We start from the raw sequence: 20553 nt of genomic DNA, 5'->3' as shown, positions 1-20553 counted from the left end.
CATTTTCGCTTTCGTGATATCGTGCGCGCGGTAGGATAGCTGCGATCTCAAATTTAGAAAATTTATACTAAATTAAACGGGTGGCTTTTAATTCGTATTAAAAAAAATCCCATACGCTGTTTACAGCACCCTCTCTAATTCTATATAGATTCCCGTTCCCGGTCGTTAACAGTGCGACATCTGGCTTCTTCCTCTTCTCTCCTCTCTGTTCTCAGACTTCATCGTCGAAATTCTCTTAGAATTCCTTCGGTCAATCTCGCATCAGGTCGGGTTTCTCTGATCCGTTGGTTCCTTCAATTCCTTCGGTCGATCTCGCATCCGGCCGGGTCTCTCGGAAAGTGGAGAGGAGGAGATATGGCTCATAGAGTGGACCACGAATACGATTACCTCTTCAAGATCGTCTTGATCGGTGACTCGGGGGTCGGCAAATCGAACATCCTCTCGCGATTCACGCGAAACGAGTTCTGTTTGGAATCCAAATCCACCATCGGCGTCGAATTCGCTACCAGAACTCTTCAGGTTCGATATGTTCCCTTTAGTTACACCAATCATTCCTTAGATTTTGTTATCATTTTGTTCCTGATATACATCTCTTGCTATAGTTTCCAAGCTGACATGCTGTTCTTTAGAATATGTAAGGTTATCGTTGGAGAGGAAATATACTGTTCACAGATTTCTATGATGTTTTTATCATTTATCAAATAATCATCAATATAGTAATGATAACCGTAGGATAAAATCATTCACTATCCTGTTTAATCTCTGCCACTTTCGTTTGTATTTAGTACTGGTAATTTTTTTATAATCGCATTTTATATGAAACATTTTTAAGTATAAGTGAGCCGGTGAAATGGGTATACTGCTACCAATCAACAGCTGAGCACACGATCATGTATACATCAACGATAACTCAATTGAAATTCGTGTAGTATGCATCAGGCTTCATTTGTATGTGGTCTAACTCTTTTCTTTTCCATTTTCTTGTATCTTAATCATTTTTTTCTCCTTTTGTGTTTGTTTTGCTAAGTCATTGAAGTAGATTAAACTATTTCTATACGGTACTTTAGTAGTATCAAAGATTTCACATTCAAGATGCAGTTGTTTTCTGATGTTCCTTCTGGTGATACAAGTTTTGCTAGTACTTGTATTTAATTATTAGAGATAAGATCAATCTAACCTGATCAATTATCATGATATAGGTCACAGAACAGGTGACGATTATATCACTCTACTCCGAGTGTGCATTATGTTGCTTACTTGAGATATTTTTCTGCTTAGATTTTTTGGGATTTGATTTACAATTGATTTGATTGTTTGAACAGATAGAGAGCAAGACAATTAAGGCACAGATTTGGGACACTGCCGGTCAAGAAAGATACCGCGCTATCACTAGTGCTTACTATAGGGGTGCTGTTGGGGCACTCCTGGTCTATGACATAACAAAGAAACAAACTTTTGACAACATCCTGAGGTGGCTTCGTGAACTTCGAGACCATGCAGATGCCAACATTGTTATCATGATGGTTGGAAACAAGTCCGACTTGAACCATTTAAGATCAGTTTCAGAGGATGATGCTCAGGTACTGGCAGAGAAGGAAGGGCTGTCCTTTCTTGAGACCTCAGCCTTGGAAGCTTTTAACATTGAGAAGGCATTTCAGACTATTCTATCAGAGATTTATCACATAGTAAGCAAGAAGGCATTTGCCACCCAAGAGGCAGCACGCACAATTAGCCCCCCAATAAAGGGGACTGCCATTAATGTAGCTGATTCATATGGAAGCGCAAGGAAAGCATGCTGTTCTACGTAGGTAATTGCTTCCCCGAAAAGTGAAACTTTCCAAGCTCTTAACAGCAAATGGAACGTGTAGATTACTTTCTACATTTTTGTGCTGCCTGATTATGGAGATTGTTGAAAGTATCTTTTATTTTAGGAACACAATTTTCCATTATAAGTTAGATTGATGTAGTACATAATGTTGATTTTTCTTGTACTTTGCTTTTCATGGCAGGCACTATAAATTAACCAAGCAGTTAAATGATTGTGTCCCATTTGTACTTGTGAACGCTTCTGCCTTTCATAGTAAAAGATCTTCTTCAACTTATGTGTGAGTTAACCTCTAAGATTGTTCTCTCCAGGTTTTTTATTCAACAGAAAGTACAGTTCCGAACCAGATCAAAAAATTATGGGATGTACACTTCTGAGAGTTAACGCTTGATAATACACCATCTTTTTGGTCAGTATGCCCATAAACTATTAGTCTGTTTATCCAATTTAGAAGTTTCATAGCAGCATATCTTGATTCTATCATTCTATGTTTAGACAGAGCTTTTCAATTATCTGCCTCTAAGATCTTCTGAATTTGTAAACTTATTTCTGTCATTTATATTTGCATATTTCTCTCTGAAATCAACTAGCCCTCTATTTCCCTCCTCTGACTATAATATAGTCAAGGTTAGTCTGATATTATAATGGCTTTCTTAATGCTAAAGGGGATAGATTTGAGCCTGAAATCTCTGCCACCTAGTTCAGTTAATTTGATGAAAGGACATCCAGAAAGAGATGAAATCTTTGAGAAAGGCAAATAAATATATGGGAAGAGAGCAAAGGATTTCTGGAAGAGGTATTTTTAGCTTTAGCAGACTGACAAGCTTAAGTGGATTGAGGCATAGTTACACACTTACACATGGCTAATAATAGGATCATATAAACGTGATAGTTGAAGATCTAATATAGGGTACAAAAGATATGAGGTGCAAATTTTAAAATGATGCGGATTTATAACTAGAAGCAATTTTTTGCTGGTATAATAGATTTCCAGAATATTGACAGCTGTTATTTGTTCTTCATTAGTTATTCTTTCTGCTTCTTTGTTCGATTTGCATGCTTATATTACCCATTTCGATATACTTTGTGTACGGAAAGCATAGTAATATAGCAACATATCCTGGCCTTAGATATTCGCGGAATAAATTATATCTTTATAACACTAATCTGTTTGATTGACACCTATTCTGCTCCATTCCATGGTTTTCACTTCTCTCTGCTGTGAATATTTATATGTGAATTGTTTGTTTTCCCTCTAGTTGACCTTTCTCCAGTGCAATTCCCGACATTTTTTTAGAACAAGTCTCATGCCAGTTCTGTCTGTAAACATTCAGAGATTTGCCTTGATTTCTTTGATTCGGTAATTATGACATGAAGCATCTTTTACTGAGACTACTTTGCACCAGTCTTATTTCCCTTTGGATTCAACCGTTTTTCCTTTTCTGTGTGAGATTATCTTCACACTTTGAGACGCTATTACTTTCTCATGTCCCTTTCTGGGCAGATATATTCTCCTAGTTAGTAGTTGAACCACTCAGCAAATGGATTTATACCAAGACGGTTTAAGATGTGGATCTCTCATCACATGAATATTTTCCTAGCATTTTTGGCTTTAGCCAAAGATGAAGTCAAGGTCTTTTGCCTTTGCATTTTAGTGGTTCTATTTTCAAATCTTATTTTCAATGATGCCGCTCCACATTTCTTGATGCTTTTAGACTTGTAGATTCTGCAAATTTTTTCAATCTTATCTCTTTGGTGTTCTGGTTATATTAACTCACAAAGGTTTGGAAGAATTGCTTACGTTTGATAGATGCTCTCATGTGACGAAATGGTATGATTGTCTTGTAACTCCGAAGTGTTTACAACTGAAGTTTCTGGTAGCCTGTTTAGTGCTTAGAAAAATGGCAGGATATTTTATATTGAAGTTTGGATCATAAAGTTGTTGAAAGTTGTAGTGTTTCCCTACACGTTGAGTTTTGATTGCTCTATTAATATACTTTTATCTTTAGATTTCTAAGCAACTAGCAATTACAATAGGTGCCGAAGGCCATAACGACCGATGAGGCGATGATCTCACTTGATCTTCTTCAATTGAATGTGAGCTTTTAACTAATCACATATGTCAGACGTAGGAGTTAGTTCTTTTGCATATAAATTGAACATATAAACCAACTCTCGGAAGAAACGAGTGACAAATAGATTAAATCATTAGCCACAAAGGACTAAAACGGATGCACAAAGATGTGTTTATTTAAATTTTTTTCCCTCCGATCATAACATTGCAGGAGTATCAGAAGTAACATAATATGGTAAAAATTTAAAAAGCAGTAGAATAATCCAACTTTGATGAGCAGCAGAGATAACTTCTCTCTTTTACCACGACCTCTTGCTGCCAAAGAGTCGTGGTTCATATTGTCGAGAGGAACGTTGACGCGATTGGAGTACAGCTTGAGGGGGATGACTCTGCCGCTACAGAAGGAAGGATGTATAAAAGAACATTTCAGAATAAAATAAGATATTTTCACATAGATCTTTTTCAACTATCTAATTTCTTCCATCTATGACCGTGTTAACAGAAAAATATTAATTGAATATTTCACGTTTTAGTTTTTTCTTTTCTTTAAAATAATAGTAATATGATTCATAAAATGTTTACAATTAATCATGTAACGGTTATATATAATATTTTGTAATGAAAAATATTAAACAGCCACATAATTGTAAGATGTGAAAATGTTATAAAAGTTTATAAACAAAATTATCCCTAAAATTAGTTATTCTAGTCCTGATGGCAACAATGGGTGAAGTTAGAGAAATTTGCAACATGCAGTTCTTAATCAAATTTATTCATCTTAATATTTATTTTACATGTCTAATATATGTGTTTGAAAATTAGACAAGTAAAACTTTAGTAGCAAATCTAAAATAGTTCATCCATCAAACATATATCACATTATATATTCGAACCGACCCGGATGTGATAGGCACGAAAACTAATCCCCTAACAACTTGACAATAATTTCCGGCCGTCATTCTTCTTATTATTCTTCTTCTTCTACGCCTTTATTTTCTCCCTTTCTCTTTTGTTTTTAATGATTATAGGTATGAAACCTCCAATATTTGGAGTAGCAGTAGACTGCTCGAATTTCTCCTCAGCCTTTTTTTGATAACTCATTTTGTCTCCACTCTCTCATCTTTGATCCCTCCGGCCACTATCAATTTATAAATCCACATGTTTTATGTGTGCGAGAACACACATACGTGGTCGTCAATCTAACACTTGGTTTCGCACTAATACCAAATGGATGGACCAGATGCATCCACGCTTCCACCCCACCCATGCAACTTCTTTTTCTTAACATTCTTTTCAGAGAAATACCAACCCGACATGTCTTGGGATGAATTGACATGTCCCTACTTTTAATACTAAATCATATTTTCAATTTTAGTTCGGTGTTTGGTCGTTAAAGAAATTGGTAAGTGCTGAAATTAAAATTATTAAATAGATTTTATTGTATTTTCCTTATTTTTTTTTCTTTAAATAATAAAATTGTGGTATTATTTTTTACAATTCTTAGCCAACTTTCTTCATCATAATCTACAAAATATAAATATCATATATCAAACTATTCTATATTATAGTCATATTATAAATAAAGAGAATAAACTGTTCGTTTGTAATTTAGAGTACCTAGATAGGTTATTATAAAATCCTTTTTTTAATTCTAAAACTTTATTTAATGTTTGGTGTGAATTTATTCCGAAATAGGACACCTATTTCGTCTAACCAATAGCCCCCAAAATCACTTTATTTTTGGTTGTTTTATAAATCAAATCACCAATTTTTATTATTTTTAATTTTTAATTTCACTTTCGTTTTCAAATCGAATCACCAGGCTCTGTTCCTCCTGGTCACTATCTAATCATACGGAATTCATGTAACACGACTGCAGAGAATCCGCCTACGTAGCTCTCCTGAGTCCTATCGCTAAAAGTTTTCCAAATAAATTACTTAATTTTTTTTGCCCTCGAGCACGTTCTTGAAATTACGGGAGTAACGGAGCACTAAACTTTATTAGTGGAGTGTCGGCTCGCTAATCACCGACATAATCTAATTATCGTCGTGGATATAGGATTCAAATGCGTCGCTTAATTTTAGGGGAAGCTACATTTTTATCATACTTTAAATATTTAAAATTGAGTGCTTCAACTAAAAGTAGGTATTAATTTTCTACGATTGAATCAAATCAAGAGAGATGTAGAGCAATTGACTCCTTCATTTCATGGAAAGCTACATTTTGTCCTACTTTGAATATTTAAAATCGAATGCTTAAACTAAAACTGTATATTATTTTTCTATAATTGAATCAAATTAAGAGAGATTTAGAGCAATTAACTCTTAAATTTTATCACGTTTGTAATATGCAATAGAAAGGGAAATGACAGTGAACGGTAAGGAGTGTCCAGAGTGACATCCAACTTATTTCCATTGTGGGGAGTAATCGATGTGAAGCAACTAGTAAGTGCCCCACTGATGTTGGATTAAAAAGGTGAGATGTACTAACACTACTATAGAGACTAATAAGGATAAGGGCTACTAAGAAGTATTCTTCATCATCCTTGTCTAGGATTTCAATAACATTGGGCGTATTAAACTTTACTTAAATTGAACAACAAAAGTGATATATACTTAAGCGTATAATTGTAAACCTCTGTTAGGAAGGCCCTTTACTACCTATATCTGTTTATAGTTTAGAGATCGATTGGAGTGGAGCAACAGAGAAGGTCGTATAGAGAATTAATTAATATGAATGGTTTACTTTTGCTAAAAGTTGTTTTGTACGCTAAACAGTCACTGGTTGGTCAAATTATGTTGTGATGCAATTATCTTTATTTTGTATATAATTTGCAGCTGTGAATCTCATCCACAATTAAGGTTACGTGTTTGACAGAGCAACCTCATACTTTTTGTGTGGATATGATCTATGTGCTTTACGATGGATAGATGTAGATGTCTAAATGGAACACTAAAACTTTGACCTCAACCCAACTAAGCTCTATTCCCATTGGCTTTCCTCTAATTTAGAGGGGAGGGATTTGATTCTCTCCATTCGTAGCAGCGACAAGTCAAGTTGCAGGGAGAGGGATTTGGTCTGTCTACTTACACATGATATTCACGACCATCATTAATATACGACCAATAGATGGACCACCTCATGGAGTGATGGAGCCTTATATAAGCAAACACTAGTCTCCTCTCTCGATCTCAACTAAACTTTGCATCACTTTATTCTATTCCCATATTCGTCACTCACATCCTCTGCTTTACATTACATCTCCATCTCTTCTTATAGTAAGAAGAGAAGTACTACAAGTCTACAACAAACACCATCACCTCCCATGGAATCAGGTTGGCCCAAAAACCCCGGGAGGGAAGACTCCCAAGGCGATCAGGAGAAGTGGGTGTATGACTCGTCGGTTGATCACAAGGGAAGGGTTCCTCGAAGAGCCTCCACTGGAGCTTGGAGAGCAGCCCTCTTCGTCATAGGTAATCAAAACAGTTACCATATTCATCATGTACATGATGTTTTGGGGTTATTTACTATATATATATATATATATAATAATGAAGTTGTTGTTGGTTTCGTGCAGCGATGGAATTTAGTGAGAGGCTGAGCTACTTTGGGCTGTCCACGAACCTGATCATATACTTGACCAAGGTGCTGCATCAGGAGGTTAAGACTGCCGCCAAGAATGTTAACTATTGGGTCGGCGTCACTACCTTGATGCCTCTCCTTGGTGGTTTCATGGCTGATGCTTATTTGGGGAGGTTCACCACTGTTACTATCTCCACCATCATCTATCTAGGGGTGAACACCGCCACCTTAAAATTTCCCTATTTCACACGCATGCAATGTCTTTATCTGTGTGATATATTAAGATAAAAATAAAAACGAGTTAGAAACATAGTATGTAAAGCCTTGGATTGGAACTGGCCCAAGAGCAGCCCATTTGGACAAACTACTACATTACTATCATGCTAACAAATCCGTTGCAATGTATCATCTCCTTGCAGGGATTAAGCCTCTTATCCATGTCTCAATTCATCCCCAGCCTTAAGCCATGCAACATCCAGACCTGCAAACGATCCCTCCGGCTCCATGAGATCGTCTTCTTCGTAGCCATGTACATGATCTCCGTCGGCACCGGCGGCCACAAACCGTCCCTTGAGAGCTTCGGTGCCGACCAATTCGACGACAACCACGCCATGGAGAGGAAGAAGAAGATGTCTTACTTCAACTGGTGGAACTGTGCATTGTGTTCCGGGCTATTACTGGGAGGGACTCTTCTCGTGTACGTCGAAGATAAGGTGAGCTGGGGGCTCGCAGACATAGTGATCGCCTCAGTGATGGCCATAGCCTTAGTGGTATTCTTGGCGGGGAGACGGTTCTACCGGTACCGAGTGCCGGAAGGTAGTCCATTGACGCCAATGTTGCAAGTGGCGGTTGCTGCAATGGCTAAGAGACACCTCGATCACCCCGTTGATGCTCGAGAATTGTATGAAGTTTCACAGTCACAGAAGAGCAAGAAGCGACTTCTTTGCCATACCAATCAACTCAGGTATGTAGTATTCCTTAGACTTCAGTTAGGCAACAATGAGAGACAATTTAGTAAGGGCTACTTAAATTCCTCTAGTAATTAGGGCCAAAGAGGGATAGATGACGAGTGATACAATAACGCCAATAAGTCCATCTCAAACTCTTTCCTCCTAATAATGGATAATAGAAGAGAAAATGAACCGAAATATCTGTGTGTGTATATATATATATGTCTTAACGAATCCATTTGAATGATATTTTGGAGATTAGTAGAAAAATCAAACTTCAAAGTTAGGCAACCTCGAACAAACGTGGCCCTGACATATCACAATTATATGAGATTCGAAAAGAACTTCTCTAATTGTTGACAAGTCATCATCATATATAGGTTTCTCGACAAAGCTGCCATAATTGAACAAAAAGACGCCGCCATAATTGAACAAAAAGACGCCGCCAGCTCCGAGAAGCTAAATCCATGGCGCCTAGCCACAGTGACTCAAGTGGAGGAGACGAAGCTTATCCTATCCATGGTTCCAATCTGGTTCGTCTCTCTCCCATTCGGCTTATGCGTGGCACAAGCGTCAACCTTCTTCATCAAGCAAGGTAGCATCATGAACCGCAAGATATCCAGTCACTTCGAGCTCCCGCCGGCCAGCGTCTACTCCCTCGCCGCTATCGGCATGATCATATCCGTCTCCTTCTACGACAAGCTCCTCGTTCCCTTCCTTAGACGAGCCACCGGTAACGAGAGAGGAATAAGTATCCTCCGAAGGATCGGAATAGGCATGTTCTTATCCATTATAGCCATGATAACAGCTGCATTGGTGGAGAAGAAGAGGTTAAGGGTGGCCGCGGTAGAACAAACCCCAGCGGTCACCATGAGTGTGTTTTGGTTAGTACCCCAGTTCGTGATCTTAGGGTTCGGTGATGGATTTAGTTTGGTTGGATTGCAAGAATATTTCTACGACCAAGTCCCAGATAACATGAGGAGTCTTGGAATAGCCTTCTACTTGAGTGTTTTAGGAGCAGCCAACTTCTTGAGTAGTCTTTTGATTACTTTAGTCGACCATATAACTTCCAAGGGAGGAAGGAGGAGTTGGTTCGCTAAGGACTTGAACAAGAGTCGCTTGGATCTCTTCTATTGGTTGCTGGCTGCTATAAATGCTGTGAATTTATGCGGCTACATGTATCTAGCCAGCAAATACTCATACAAGAGTGTGCAAAGAAAGGTGGGCGTAGACGGTTCCTCTGAAGAAGATGTGGAATCTAATGCTCGCTGAGGTGCATGTGTTTGTATTAGCAAGTTGGTTATAAAAAGCTTATAAAATATGCCATGTATTATGACATGTGGAGAATAATAGCAGGTTTGCTTTTGCTGTGCCTATTTGCATGGATGTCTCAAAAAACTTTTTCTTTTTTTTTATTTATTTTTTATTTTTTGCAATCATTTCCGGTATTTAGAATGAATTGCATGAGGTCACCGCTCCCAAGGTCTCCTCCAATTAATCAACAAACTTATCAACCTTTTCCTGGCTTAGGTGGTCATTCGACCAACCGACTCAATTAATCCCACCATGATGCCCACTTTTGTGATAAAATAATCAACTTTGGTGAACCCAATAGGTAGTAGTGCTGCAGTAATTAATTAGAAGAAGAGGAGGAGGAGGAGGAGGAGGAGAATATATAAAGGAAACAAAGGGAGAGGGGCAGGGGCATCATTGCATTATTAGTTATTCCTCGGTGGAAAATGATCGACCTTTCCAATAACAAAGATCGCCCATCCTCCTTTTGCTCCACTCTCCACTAAACTAATACTACAAAGCACTAGGAAGTGAATCAATTCCTCCACCCACATGCAGGGAATTAAGGACCAAACTATACATAACACAACTAGTTCGATCTGAAGTCGAGAATCTTTGAGCTTTACTTTAAAATGATTCGCCTGCGATTCTTTTATAGGGCACAAAGTAACTGACCCACTCTCTAAATTTACAACTCTACAAATTATAAATGCAGTCTCCATACCAAACATCCATGCTTGGCACGAATCAAGAAAGTCAAAATAAATTATTACCGACTACACGGAGATCATGGGATAACTGAGCACTAATCTCAAACCACAAGCTGGACCCACCTGGCCGCGCTCGGCACCCCCTGGTTCACCGCGAACACCATGTAGTACCCCGGCGGCGCCACCCTCCCGTCCGCAGGAGCCGTACAACGCACCCTGTAACGTAACGGCGTTCCGCCGGCGGCGGCGTTGACCTCTACCGGCGGGGAAGCGTTGACCCGCACCATCCTCTGCCCCTGGGAGAACGAGTGGGTCGCGAACGGCGCGCTCAAGAAGGCCACGTCCAAGGACCCCACCATTGGCAACTCCACCTCCACCTCCACCTCCAACTCCTCCCCGTATCCTACCTTATCCTGCTCCACCTTCACCACCGTGGGGCGTATTTTGTCCTTATCCTGCGCCAGGTAATCGGGCGAGAAGGCTTCGATCCTCAACTCGGTTGGGAACTCCACGTTTTCAAACACGTAGAAGTAATGCGGATTGCTTCCGGCCACTAGGATTCTTCCATCTGGACATAAGTTAGCCGTCGAGTGGTACATCCTTGGGATCGTAGTCGGGGCTAGCGTCATGAATCGGAGCCCTACCGGTTCGTTGGGCCGGTAAAGAACCGGGTTTAAGCACGGGCGAGTCGCCATCTCGAACCCCTGTGATCCAGCCTGGGCCCCATTTATTATAACTACTTCGCCCGTTGGTACAATTACCATATCACCCATGACTCGTGGGAAGGGCATCTCTTCTATCTCCCATACCGGATCTGGGTCGGTAGCAATGATCCGACCGCAGGTGGACCCGGCAGGTGTTTCCCTCTCCTGATGCAGGAAGACGCCGTACTGGGCCCCGCCGCACACGACGATCTCGGCTCTCATGTAGTTGTCGGCAAAAGTCAACGGGAGCATGACGGAGGAACCGGCGGAGGGGTAGTTGCGGGGCCCACCTGGTAGGGGCGGGAAATTGCGGATGATGTGGCCGGCTTCGTAGTCGAGTAGGACGGCGCGGGAGTTGGCGAAGACGAAGAGGTGCCCATCGGGGAGGAGGTGGAGGAAAGGGTAGAGGTTGTCCATCTGTGCGTCTTCAGCTTCGGCGAGGAAGGGGAATGGGAGGAGAGGTTTGGTGGGAGGATAGAACTCGGCCGTGGGGGAGGAACGGCCGCCAACTATGATGACGTGGCCGTTGGGAAGGATCTGGTTGGTGGCGTACCAGCGGCCGGCGGAGAGGAGAGGGGAGGCGAGCTCGACCCAATCGCACGTGGGCTGGTAGTCGTCAGGGGAGCAAGGGGAGAAGAGGCGGAGCTTGCGGAGGCCGTCGAGGTCGCCGCCGGTCTGGAGGAGTGTACCGTCGGGAAGAAACTGGCCGGAGGAGCACCTGGTGTACTAGAAAGGATTAATTAAAGTTACGGAGCTTTATCTTTACCAGCTTAAAGTTAAGCTTTTTTGTTCCCCTTAATAATAATATTTACTACATCGCAAGGTTAAAACGGTAAAAAACGTGTCCTAAAGATCTCCTACTCATCAACATTGTCAACTATTAAGAGTACCAGGTGTCGGTGAGGATGGAGAGGGGGCGCAGGTGGTGGGAGACGGGGTCGAAGAGGGCGGAATGCGCGGTGCAGTCGCCACGTGGAAGGATCCTGTCGGTGGGATCCAATCGGCATTGGTCAGCTGGGAGCAGGAGCCGGGAGGGGCCAATGTCGGTGCGGTCGAGGAGGACAACGGTGCCGAAGCGAGTCACCGCCGTGTGCATGGACGCGATCCCGGCGTCCTCCACCACCACCTCCCACTTGCCCGGCAGCTGCTGAGCACGTGCCACCGCCACGTGCAACAAGATGAACAAGCCATGGGCTACTACTCCCAGCAGCACTGCTGCTGCTGCTGCTGTCTTCCTCATGCTCGGATCCTTCTTCCTCAATTATCCCGGAAGAACAAGTGGAAAGATAACTAAATTGTGCTGAAAGAGAAAAAGAATACAAAAGCGAAAGCTGGCATAGACCAAAAAGATTGTGGTTCTGTCTAACTTAATCGGGAACGATCATGTGATCGATGCAGTCATGCACGAATCGAGACGGTCGTGCTGTATGCTACGTGATCGGTCGAATAGCGTCGTGGAGGATAAAACGATCGAGACGCCTGCCACGTAATAATGGTGGAGTCTAAAGAGTCTTCCTCGTGTCAATGCACCTCTTATGCTATAACGTGGATGACAAAAGACTTGAGAGAATGTCGTGACGTGGCGCATGGGAATCGAACCCGATACTTCACTGCTAGTCTGCAATCTTCGACTGCTTTACTGATTCGATACACGCCTCCTATTAATGCGCTGCAATTAATTGAACCAAGACCGCCACCAACTACTCGATTGTCGTCAAAGCTTTTGTAAAGCCCACCGTATTTATGATGGGCCTTAGATCTCCAACCCCAAATTAAAAAGAAAAGCCCAATTTGTTGTAATCCCCTGAGAGAAGAGTACAAATAAGAGGAAGATGGTGTATATTTATCCCTCCAGCTTTTGTTGTTGTTGTTGTTCCTTTTTCTCTCTCTGGGATAACTCGCCCCCTCCCCCCACTCCCCATCTCCCTGTTCCAACTCCACCTGCCTTTAAAGCCAATGCACAGTGCCGTACTGTGCTCAGGTGGACCAGGGTGTCTCGGTATCCGTGCTACGACGGGAAACTCGGGCGCTCCTCCCTTCCCCCATCTGCTCTCCTCAAGCAAAAGATCTCCCGGTTCCACTCTGAACCAAATGCCACCAGAGATCGGATAAAAAAGGGATACCAAAAGGCGAACCAAATACCAAACATTAGAAGCCAAGGCTAGTTTAGTATATCACGCCACATCTCAAACCTCCTCCCTCATTAGCTACACTTCACATCAACAGGCAGCCACGTACGATTAGATTTTTCACAAATACGCTTAAAATACATAGCGGTCTATGCAAAATTTCCTACACGATATGGTTTTGTATGATTGTTTGACGTAGACTTGGAGGGGAAAGACGACGTCACGATATATGCGGGATCGACACGCCTAACCCGGTCTAATTAAAGAGGTCCTATGTGGTGCTAAACAATAATTAATTGGTCAGACCATCAGAGACGGTACGATAAGCTTGGTATTGGAACTCGACAGGTGGTTAATGATGACCTCCGTCGACGCAATAATCCCGATATTTTGGATTAGCGTCAGTGAGGGAGGGAGGGAGGAGATCGCGGTTCCCCAAATCTGGCTGTAATCATCTCCCATCTCCCAGTTTGGGCTAAGTTTTTTTTTTTAATATTAATATCAATAACTCGGGTTGGTGACGTTCCTACCCGCCGGGGCCCACGATTTAGATAGGGGCTTTTATGTAGCGTCTCATTCACGCGGGCCCACGAATTAAGGGGGGGGTGGGGGATGGTGGGGGGGGGAAGGGGGAGGACCGCCTACGGCTCAGATGCGTCGAACGGGTGGGCCGAACTCGCAATGAGCTTGGCGCATTTATCATCTTCTTTGCGAATCACCACCTATATTTTAGCCCTCTTAAATTGAAGGCGTCGTTTGGCAAATAAGTAAGAATGTAGGGGGTGACAGAGAAAAAGGACCCTATGATTGTATTTAATTAATGAGAAAGAAAAGGCCACCGGATAACGTCAATCAAACAGCACCGGTCACACAACCGGCCCCATCCGGTTCCCACCTAGAAAAGTACCCAAACCAAAGCCTCCTTTCGCTTTCACTTATTATACTCTCTCTCTCTCCCTCTCTCTCTCTCTCTCTCAGAAAGCAAGAAAAAGATAAAAACAAAAGGAGGTAGTAGTAGTAGAAGTAGTAGTCTACACCCATTACTACTCTCTCCAGCCAAAAGGCCGACCACAACAAGAGAATCCAACCCATGTCCTCGTCGGCCGACGCATACGGCGGCGGCGGTGGTGGCAGTGGTGGAGGTGGAGGTGACCACCACCACTACCAGATGTATCACGTACCGCAGCACAGTCGAAGAGAGAAGCTTCGCTTCCCCCCCGAAGAGTCCCAAACAACTCCCCCACTATTATTTCACGACTCCAACGCACCTCCTCCTCCTCCCCTCTTCCCAACCAACTACTTCCCCAGCTCCTCTTCCTCCCCCTCTCCCTTCTATCCTCACAATCCTCATATGGGGTTCTCCCCCCAACCCCAATTCATCTCTGCCGGACACGTGTCCTTCCCTCAGATGCCGCACCAAGGCTTCTCTTTATCTCTCTCCTCCTCTTCTCCTCCCCCTCCGCCTCCTCCTCCTCCTCCTCCTCCTCCGCCTTCTTCTTCTTCTTCTTCTCGGCAACAGTTTGGGCCGTTCGGGCCGTTCACTGGCTATGCGGCGGTGTTGAACCGGTCGAGGTTTCTCGGGCCGGCCCGGGAGCTGCTGGAGGAGATTTGCGACGTGGGCCGGCGTCCGGCTGTAGCCGGTGGTGATGGGAGTGGCGATGAAGGACTCGGCGACGGGGATCCGGTGGAGGCAATCTCGTCCGTGGATCATGGAATGGACGGTGGGCGTGGGGGTGAGGAGGGTGGGATCTCGGGTGCCGAGTGCCAGTGGAAGAAGACGAGGCTCGTCTCCATGTTAGAGGAGGTGAGATTATACGATTTTTTTTTTGTTTGTAAAAGAAAGTTTTCTCTCCTTTTTGTTCCTCTCCCTCTATGCATTAAAAATTGGTGTAGTGTTCTTTCATGTCAAGAGATTTTGGTGTAGCAGATGGAGAATCTCTTCACTGTAGATGATAACAGTCACATCATTGATTCATCATGGTTGTATGCTTTCATTAGTGGTTCTACAATTATTAGCTGGATCATGTTGTTAAGCTTGTTTGCGACTAATTAGTGTTAGATCTTGTTAATTTCTATTTCGAAAACTAAATGATCTGGTTGTGAATTGGTAGTCTAGATTTTTTATTTTGACTTTTATGTCAAACAAGGGATGCCTTAAATTCAAAACGAAAAGATCTGGAAGATATCAAGATGATTCGTTCTCTTTTGGATGGACTGTACGGATACCTTAGATTTTGGTTCGTATGTTCTACTCTTTTCGACAAGATTTTAAGAATTCAGCCTGGATCATTTTTGGTTGATATTGATGCTGAGGTCCTATTTCGTGTGTTTATTATGTTAATTATTATTTGATCGCATGCTTGTTGCTTTCTGGACAACTAGGGAATGTGCTAAATTGTCCCTAGATAAGTTTTTATTAATTGACGATATGGAGTATAATATCAAAAAGGTGAATTGTATAGTGATGAGATTGGTGTCTGAATAGCCATGGCATCTGCTTCTTCTGTATTACTTCCTGGAGCTGCATTCGTTTCTTGTTGAGGTACCAAAATAGATTGTTACTCAAAGCTGCAACTACTTCGCCAAAATATATTGGATATAATTTTAGTACATATCATCATGTTAAAGATTCAAGAAGTTCATCAGATCTTAATGCAATGAGGTTATATTGCAATTTTTAGGATATATTCGTTGCTCACGATTGTGATGAAGTAAAACTTGATATCACAGGATTCTTAGTAACTACAGTGGCAATATCTTCAATTTCACTTTGTGATTTGGATGGTCTCTATTTTGTCTGGCATCCATCTTCCTTTTTAGCATATATACACTGTATTTTCATGACTAGAGTTAAATAATAATTCTATTAGGCCATTAATCTGATGAAAATCAACTAGAATTTCTGGTAAGTTCTGATTAGTGAAATATTATGCTAGGGTCCGTTAGATAAACCAAATTGCCTCTTTACACTTGGATGAAGTCCGATGCTCATTATTATTGTCGTTATATTAAACACTGTTGTAGTAAATTACAATGGCCTTAGATGCTAATGGCCGCAAACTTTTCTTCTGTAGTTTTGTTACAAATTCATCACTGTTTTCCTGGTTATATATCTGAGAGATTTACTTGAGTGATTTCAGCCTATCTTGTGTTTGTGTTGGACTGTAAATTGACAAAATTTATATGCTTTTAGGTCTGCAAGAGATACAAGCACTACTATCAGCAGGTCCAGGCTGTTATGGCATCGTTTGAATCTGTTTCTGGGTTGAGTACTGCTGCTCCATTTGCATCCATGGCCCTAAAGGCAATGACAAAGCACTTCAGATTTTTTAAAAGTATAATATCAAACCAGCTTCGACAGACGCATAAGTTTCTTGGAAAAGAAGGCACAAACAAAGAAGACTTTTCAAATTTTGGGCACATTAGTAGTGGCATATGTGTCCAGAAAACAAACACGGGCACTTTTGGTCAGCCGCATGTTTGGCGGCCCCAGAGAGGACTCCCGGAGCGTGCAGTAGCTGTTCTTCGTGCTTGGCTTTTTGAACACTTCTTGCACCCGTAAGTTGACTTTGGAATATTTCTTATTATTGTGTCAGGAGGTGTTTAAACTATTTTCTGTTCAATTCCTACTATGAAAATTGTGTAAATAATTTTTATTTTTATAGTATTATCAGTATAGGATGTCTTAAAATTAATTTTCCTGTGGATAATTGTTTTATACAAACACACCAGAAAATTATGTGGTCATTTTAGTGTAGAAGTATAAAGATAATGTATCATACAAAAATTGTACAATGAGTTGCTCTAGTAAGTGTCGCAATGGCTAACTGCCTGGTTGTTTATTTCATGGGTTCTGAACCATTTGAAAATTCGACCATATTATGCAAGAAATTTATGTGTCCTAGCATTGGTCAACGTGAAAAATTTATAGTGCATATGCTCAATGAATAGCTGAACAAGCAATGGTGAAAGTGCAATTTTAGTTTATGATGAACAAATGATAATAATGTTCTGTATGTTTCTAGAATTGAACTTGCTGATTGTGTTCTTTTTATCCATTGTATGCTGGAACATTCATTTAATATATGCTGTCTGTCCAGGTATCCAACTGACACCGACAAACAAATGTTGGCTAAGCAAACAGGCTTGACAAGAAACCAGGTAAAAGTTTTCTTCATCTCTTAACTTAAACTAGAAAAGAAAGATATTTTACTGTGCCATGGATATGACTATTCCGTGGTGATGAAATTAGTGAAGATCTCAATTGTTACATTATAAGTTGCATTTACTTTCCTTCTGTGGGGAGTCTGATCCATTTCATGAGGAATGCTTGTCTTGGGATATGTGAACATTACCTTTCCATTCCAGACTTAATTTTGTGCCTCTCCATTGGTCTGTTATAATAAGATATATTAAGTTAGAGTTGCTGTTATCTGTTCGATATTCTTGGATAGAGTTCGAGGCTGTGCAAATCTTAGGTGAAATACATCCTTATGCTCATGTTAGTGTGGTCTGCTGAAAAATGAATTTAGGTAATGGTTACTGGACTATTTGGATATTGGTCATGACGACAATGTTTTCATATGAGCAGGTTTCAAATTGGTTTATAAATGCAAGGGTTAGACTTTGGAAGCCCATGGTTGAAGAAATACATTCCCTTGAGATGCGGCAATTGCAAAAACATTCCTCAGCTGATAAGAACAATGATGGCAGTCATCCAGCGCATCAAGCTCAAGATACTGGTGCAAATCCCTCTGGCTTTCGGGTACCACAAACCAACAACAGTGATAAGAACCGAACCCCTACTTGTAAACGATTTCAAGATGACCTCCCTCAGATTCCTCAACCCATCCAAGAGCCAATCAACTTTGTTTATGATGGTTTATCCAGCCATCAGCACATTGGTGTTGGACTTGGAGTTACTGGCGGAGGGAACGGGGGTGTCTCTCTTACTCTCGGTCTCCATCAAAATAATCGGGTTAGCTTGGCGGAGCCACTTCCGCTCAACGTAGTTCACCGTTTTGGCCTTGAGGAGTGCAATGATGCTTATGTGATGGGGTCGTTTGAAGGCCAAGACCGGCAGTTTGCAAAGGAAATCGGCGGTCATCTACTTCATGATTTTGTTGGATGAAGCTCTCATACCAAACTGTAGATGACCATATATATGTATTCAACTGTATCAAGTGTTGTATACCAACTATTGGAGGGAGGCATTAGTTGCATGGAATCCCTGAGCTGGGTTACATCATATTGTGGGATTAAAATGTAGTTCCTGGTAAAGGGGTTACATGTGATATATGTGAACCTTGGAAGAATGGCTGTTCACCACCTTCATATACCTCTCTTATTTGCTTTAGGCTTAAATTGTGAGCAGCTTTCCTGTCCCCCGAGCTCTTGTATGTTGGTATGTTAAAATGGACTTGTCTTCATGAAATGTTGAGTTCTGTTGTACTTTTGGGTCCTGCCAGTTTGTCCAGTTCATCAACTTATTATAGTATTCTAGACAGGAAGGCAGGGATTTGTAATTGTCATAAGTCATATCACATGACTCTGGAAAGATTAGCTTGTTGCCGAGAACTTTATATATATTAAAAAAATACACTTGTGAAAGATACATTTGCTTCTTTATAGAGTTCGATAGTTAAGCAATACAATATCCAATAAAACTGTATTAAATGACGTTTAAGTTCATCCTTTTTCACACACATGCTCATGAGCACGGTACTTTATTAGGCCCAATTAAACAAAGATTAATCAAAGTGGCAGAAGTGAGACAATCCATGATAACAGGAGAGTCCTCATCAAATAGGGACAGATCAAAGTTAGAGGCTCACAAAAGGAGACAAAAAGAAGGGGAAAAAAAAAAGTGCTAGTTATTTAACTAGCTTGTCATACTAGTGTCTAATTAAGTGCCTTAATGAGCAACATCAAAGCCAGGAGTTGCTTGTTCTTCCCACGAGTGCTCAAAAAGAAGAGAACCCAAGTCTTAGCTTAAACATTTAATAGAAGCTCATTGGCTGTAACCCTGTAAGAAATGATGTGCCCTATTAAATCAATTCCATCCTTCGAAAGCATTACAAGCAAGAGTCTATTGGTTACACTAACTACAATGAATAAGAGAAGATCTTCTAGTCCTTTTAATTACTATTATCCTTTGAAGTCCACTCTTGGGTCTAGCACTATAGTCCTAGATACGTCTCATACGATTTGATTTATTTGGGTGCATGGGGCTCCATGCACGTTAATATATGTTAGTTATATTAGGTCTCTATGGGCTAAGCTATGGATGGGGTCTTCATTGAATACAATACAATGTATGTATGCAGTGGCCAGTGGGTGTGTGACTGAGTTGCCCATTTATTAAAATAATTTTGGACATTGCTGCAGACCCCCCAACGTGCTTTTGTCTCGGAAATGACATGTACTGTGACGTAGAATAATTGCTTTTCTTGGAAATGACCTACACTGAAGTGCAAGTAAAATCAAAAGGAGAGGCCTTTGGATAATTGCACTCCTCCTTTTTCCATTCTCTTCTCCCCTCCCCTCTCCCCACCCCCCAACCCAGTTAATAACCCATATTACTATCTATTTTATTAATTATTACTGTTCGGAGACTGAGATCCATCCATCCATCCATTCCTCCAATTTATTTTATTTTATTTTTATTAAAATGCACCGTATTAACCAGCAAATAATAGGTTAATCCATTAATGTGATGCTTCTTGACTTCATGTGGCACGAGTGGACTCTTCACAGTTTCAAGCACTGCAGATCATACGACTGGACGTGCCAGAGAACCTTGCGCTCCGCCCCCCTCTGTACGAAGTCCACGTTTGGGAAATTTTATTTTTGCCCGTACTATCTCTAGTCATCATAGTCTTTGGTTTCTTATTGGATTGACTCATAGACTCATAATATCGAATCCAAAATTATATCCCAGCCCACCTCTTCATGATATTATGGGCCTCTTTCAGGCCCAATTTCCAAACTACCATTATTTTTCTTTTAATTGTGTTTTAGGAAAATTCTCAAAAATGAATGCTATACATTTTTCATCTTTTTCTGATGATGATTTTCTAAACCGACTCAATCTAATTTTTCCCTATATTTCTCATCTGACAGCCTACTGTAACTCTACTAATTATATTGTTTTTAAAAAAATGATTTTAATTTTGTTAAAAAGAAACCTCCTCCTATATCTAATCTTTTTCTCTAAATCAAAGCCATACCTAACTAAAATGGGAAGGTGACATAACCATAAAAGTTGGTTATAAACCATTAAACA

At 41.1% G+C, this 20553-nt stretch overlaps 4 protein-coding genes across 5 annotated transcripts; 3 read left to right on the top strand and 1 right to left on the bottom strand.

Moving 5' to 3' along the window:
• Positions 1–144: 144 nt before the first annotated feature.
• Positions 145–3136, top strand: LOC140775794 (ras-related protein Rab11C-like). 2 transcript variants are annotated; one of them, XM_073119229.1, is made up of 3 exons: positions 145–519; positions 1323–1808; positions 2137–3136. In XM_073119229.1, the coding sequence occupies exons 1-2, from the start codon at positions 355–357 to the stop codon at positions 1806–1808; spliced, it is 651 nt and encodes a 216-aa protein (XP_072975330.1). In that variant the 5' UTR covers positions 145–354; the 3' UTR covers positions 2137–3136. The 2 variants fall into 2 exon arrangements, with proteins under 2 accessions (XP_072975330.1, XP_072975331.1); XM_073119230.1 differs by lacking the exon at positions 2137–3136 and adding an exon at positions 2010–2102.
• A 3957-nt stretch (positions 3137–7093) lies between these two features.
• LOC140776817 (protein NRT1/ PTR FAMILY 5.6-like) lies at positions 7094–9808 on the top strand. The gene is made up of 4 exons (XM_073120686.1): positions 7094–7373; positions 7478–7695; positions 7902–8446; positions 8813–9808. Exons 1-4 carry the CDS (start codon positions 7226–7228, stop codon positions 9702–9704), a joined length of 1803 nt encoding a protein of 600 aa, XP_072976787.1. The 5' UTR covers positions 7094–7225; the 3' UTR covers positions 9705–9808.
• A 529-nt stretch (positions 9809–10337) lies between these two features.
• LOC140776368 (aldehyde oxidase GLOX) lies at positions 10338–12909 on the bottom strand. The gene is made up of 2 exons (XM_073120046.1): positions 12030–12909; positions 10338–11857 (listed from the first exon to the last, which is right to left on the bottom strand). Exons 1-2 carry the CDS (start codon positions 12377–12379, stop codon positions 10537–10539), a joined length of 1671 nt encoding a protein of 556 aa, XP_072976147.1. The 5' UTR covers positions 12380–12909; the 3' UTR covers positions 10338–10536.
• A 1342-nt stretch (positions 12910–14251) lies between these two features.
• LOC140776704 (BEL1-like homeodomain protein 9) lies at positions 14252–18877 on the top strand. Its single transcript, XM_073120516.1, has 4 exons — positions 14252–15072; positions 16462–16826; positions 17369–17429; positions 17860–18877. The coding sequence occupies exons 1-4, from the start codon at positions 14359–14361 to the stop codon at positions 18397–18399; spliced, it is 1680 nt and encodes a 559-aa protein (XP_072976617.1). The 5' UTR covers positions 14252–14358; the 3' UTR covers positions 18400–18877.
• The last annotated feature ends 1676 nt before the right edge of the window (positions 18878–20553 follow it).

This window comes from Typha angustifolia, chromosome 14 (genome assembly GCF_048772165.1).
Source record: "Typha angustifolia cultivar Huaian chromosome 14, ASM4877216v1, whole genome shotgun sequence".
NCBI classification, from domain to species: Eukaryota; Viridiplantae; Streptophyta; class Magnoliopsida; order Poales; family Typhaceae; genus Typha; species Typha angustifolia.
This window is presented reverse-complemented; position numbering and strand designations above follow the sequence as displayed.

Coding starts and splice junctions, on each gene's coding strand:
- LOC140775794 (XM_073119229.1), top strand. CDS start 355: ATGGCTCATAGAGTGGACCACGAATACGATTACCTCTTCAAGATCGTC. Junction 520..1,322: donor TCGCTACCAGAACTCTTCAG/GTTCGATATGTT, acceptor TTGTTTGAACAG/ATAGAGAGCAAGACAATTAA.
- LOC140776817 (XM_073120686.1), top strand. CDS start 7,226: ATGGAATCAGGTTGGCCCAAAAACCCCGGGAGGGAAGACTCCCAAGGC. Junction 7,374..7,477: donor AGCAGCCCTCTTCGTCATAG/GTAATCAAAACA, acceptor GGTTTCGTGCAG/CGATGGAATTTAGTGAGAGG. Junction 8,447..8,812: donor TGCCATACCAATCAACTCAG/GTATGTAGTATT, acceptor CATCATATATAG/GTTTCTCGACAAAGCTGCCA.
- LOC140776368 (XM_073120046.1), bottom strand. CDS start 12,379: ATGAGGAAGACAGCAGCAGCAGCAGCAGTGCTGCTGGGAGTAGTAGCC. Junction 11,858..12,029: donor TCCATCCTCACCGACACCTG/GTACTCTTAATA, acceptor CTAGTACACCAG/GTGCTCCTCCGGCCAGTTTC.
- LOC140776704 (XM_073120516.1), top strand. CDS start 14,359: ATGTCCTCGTCGGCCGACGCATACGGCGGCGGCGGTGGTGGCAGTGGT. Junction 15,073..16,461: donor TCGTCTCCATGTTAGAGGAG/GTGAGATTATAC, acceptor ATATGCTTTTAG/GTCTGCAAGAGATACAAGCA. Junction 17,430..17,859: donor CAGGCTTGACAAGAAACCAG/GTAAAAGTTTTC, acceptor TCATATGAGCAG/GTTTCAAATTGGTTTATAAA.